General features: G+C 41.7%; 1 protein-coding gene across 1 annotated transcript in view; it reads right to left on the bottom strand.

The window, feature by feature from the left end:
* Positions 1-3,245, bottom strand: part of CTNND2 (catenin delta 2) — a 1,230,080-nt gene that overhangs the window by 441,051 nt on the left and 785,784 nt on the right. Inside the window, exon 11 of the mRNA XM_042782401.1 lies at positions 385-517. Within this exon, the coding sequence (XP_042638335.1) occupies positions 385-517 (133 nt within the window). The remainder of the gene's footprint in view (positions 1-384; positions 518-3,245) is intronic.

The raw sequence follows: 3,245 nt of genomic DNA, 5'->3' as shown, positions 1-3,245 counted from the left end.
CCATATGGGAATGGGTTTTCTTTGTTATGTGACTGAAACGTTATTATATTAGTACAGCATGCATGTTAATTCAATCTCTTCTGAGATATAAATGAGATTAAACAACTAAGCAAAAGAGCAGAGACGGGGGCAGACAGATGTCATGCCACATGAAGATCCCCAAGGAGCCAAAGAATGGAAGGTGGAGAGATAAACACCTTCCCCCAGAGCTGGTGCCCCAAATTCAGACTTCTAGCTTCCTAAACTGTGAGAAAATAAATTCTTCTGTATTAAAGCCACCCCTTTGTGATATTTTTGTTATAGCATCACTAGAGAACTAACAGTGATTGCAAACAGTGATCCTAAGTCTGGCTTTAGGCCTTTGAAAGATTGAATAGCACTTACCTCGGCTTTAATTTTATTGTCTCCAAAACAGAGGTGCTGTAAATAGGCTGCGGCATTTGACTGGACGGACGGGAACTGATGCTGCAACATCTGGATCACTTCTGGCAGTTCTGGGTCTCTCCATCCGAATTCTCTGAACAAAAGGAAGGCGGGAGAATGTGAGTGGGAAGCCCACTGCGCTGCTAACACACGGACAATGCACATGAAATCAATGTGAGTATACAGGGTTGTGTTCCACAGACGATGGTTCTGGTGTTCTTACACACACATACACACATGTCCACATACACACTCATTCGAAAGAGGGTTTTATGAATCCTTGAATAGGTAGTTCAAAACTTTATATATATTTGTGTAGAGATACATATAAGATGCAATAAAGAACATATATATGGATGTATATAAACAATCTTAAAAGCATCAGCCACAGTTAAATATTATGGAAAATTATGAAAAAACATAAATTTAAAAATGGTACTTGACTATATCTAGATCTAAAAGGAGCTCTGACGGTGCAATGGGTAAGGCATTTGGCTAATCAGAAGGTTGGTGCTTCAAGGCTACCAGCTGTAGTGTTGGAGGAAGATGAGACAGTCTACTTCCACAAAGATTTACAGCTTTGGAAACCCAGTGGGGGTTGTTGTGAGTCAGGACTGACTTGACGGCAGTAGGTTATATCTATATCTACCTATCAAATGAAACCCACCTTCACTGCATGGATTCTGACTAATAGTGACCCATAGGACAGAATAGAATAGCCTCATAGGGTTTCCGAGGCTATAAATCTTTACAGAAGCAGATTGCTCATCTGAGGCTGGTGGATTCAAACTGCTGACCTTTTGGTTAGCAGCTGAATACCTTGACCACCGTGCCATCAGAGCTGGTATATATATATATGTGTGTGTGTGTGTGTGTGTGTGTGTGTATACCTCACTGCCATCGAGTTGTTTCTAATTCATACCACCTCCCCGTTGGGTTTCCAAGGCTCTAAATCTTTACAAAAGTAGATTGCCCCATCTTCCTCCTGCGGTGCAGCTGGTGGGTATCAACTGCTGAGCTTCTGGTTAGCAGCCAAATGCCTTATCCATATGCCACCAGAACTTCTTATATATGTGTGTGTATGTGTGTGTGTGTGTGTGTGTGTAAATATATGTATGTATATATGTATACAGATAGAGAGAGCAAGAGAGCTCTGGTGGCATAGTGGGTAAAGCATTTGCCTGCCAACCAGAAGGTCAGCAGTTCAAACCCACCAGCTGCTCCATAGTGGGAAGATGAGGTGATCTACTTCCCTGAAAACTGACAGCCTAGGAAACCCAATGGGAGTCACTATGAGTCAGAGTCAACTCAGTGGCAATGGGTATACAGATATACATATATATGAGACTAAATGGATCATTTATGGTATATTTAATTTCTAAGATATGATTTCAATAGTCTGGCTCAGGTACAACACTTAATTAACTTAGATCACTGGAAACATCCATCCCAAATGTCGGGATACCTTTGCTGTTATTGTCATCAGTGTTGTTATGGTCATAACCACCTCTTTAAAAATAAACAAACTCCCTAAATGATTCTCTGCAGATAACAATGTAAGAATTAGAAATAATACGTGAAAAACATCCACTGAAGAGCTGGGCTTATTCACAGTTAATACATTTTTTTTGCAGTGCACATTCTTGTTCTGGATCTTCCTTTTCACATGTGAGCTATTCCAGGAAGTTTGTTGTCTACGATCCCCTAAGAAATATGCTCTAGGATATTTAGTCCATATTGAAACCCAAGCTTGACAGTCTTATTCTGTTAATGAATTTTCTTGTATGAAATCAACCAGCTCAATTAATTGTTAGAAAACGGTGCTAACAAGGCCAAGTGCACGGAGTCCATTCCTGTAGCAGAGAGCCATTTTGTACCTAATAATAATAAAAAGAAAGATGTCAGAGACCACAGATAAAAACTTGACCCTGTGAGCCACCTAAGGGCACCATTTATCCGAAGGACAGGCTGGTAGAGCAACCAGAGGGGTCTGCAACACCCTCTCTCTCCTCCTGGTGACACAACTCACAAGCAGCCATGCTACTGATGGTCAGTCAGCGCTGCAGCCTGGGAAGAGTGGCTACGAGAAACAGCCGGCGATGTACAGTCCAAGGGGAAAGGGGTCTCCATAGAGTCTAACCTGTCCTCTTTATCTTTCCTTTATGATGACTGTAATGACTGTCAAGTGAACCCTGAATCCTGTTGCTGCTGCCCTTTATGGAAAACAGTTACAATGTGAAATCGGACACTTCTTGAATTGGCTTGGTGTTTATTGGAAAGATAAAGCATTCTACTTAATTTGCACTAAGCATTTTACACATTTATATAAAATCTTAGGTGGATACATACGTTTTCTCAAAAGAACATATGGCAAAGTAATACAGTTGCTATAAAACATATTTGAATTACTACTGATAGTGAACAACCTATTGAATTCTTCCTGGCTACCCCAGTGGTGGACAGGTTAAGCATTCAGCTGTCAACCAAAAGGTCAGTGGTTTGAACTCACCAGCTGCTGTGTGGTAGAAAGATGTTGCAGTCTGCTTCTGTAAATAACACCCACTTCCATCGAGGGAACGCCAACTCCCAGCGACCCTAGAGGACAGAGAACTCCCCCATCGGGTTTCCAAGACCGTCAATCTTTACAGAGCAGATCACCTATCTTTCTCCCACTGAGCAGCTGGTGGGTTGGAATAGCTGACCTTTTGGGTAGGAGCTGAATGTTTTAACCACTGTGCCACCAGAGCTCCTTTCTGTAATGATCATAGCTTTGGGAACCCTCTAGGACAGTTCTACTTTGTCTTCTAGGGATGCTGTGATTT

The sequence above is a fragment of the Orycteropus afer genome, unplaced genomic scaffold (assembly GCF_000298275.1).
Source record: "Orycteropus afer afer isolate SDZICR_OR568_19922 unplaced genomic scaffold, OryAfe1.0 scaffold00303, whole genome shotgun sequence".
Taxonomy (NCBI): Eukaryota; Metazoa; Chordata; class Mammalia; order Tubulidentata; family Orycteropodidae; genus Orycteropus; species Orycteropus afer.
Note: the sequence above shows the minus strand (reverse complement) of the source record. Positions and strands in the feature narration are given on the sequence as shown.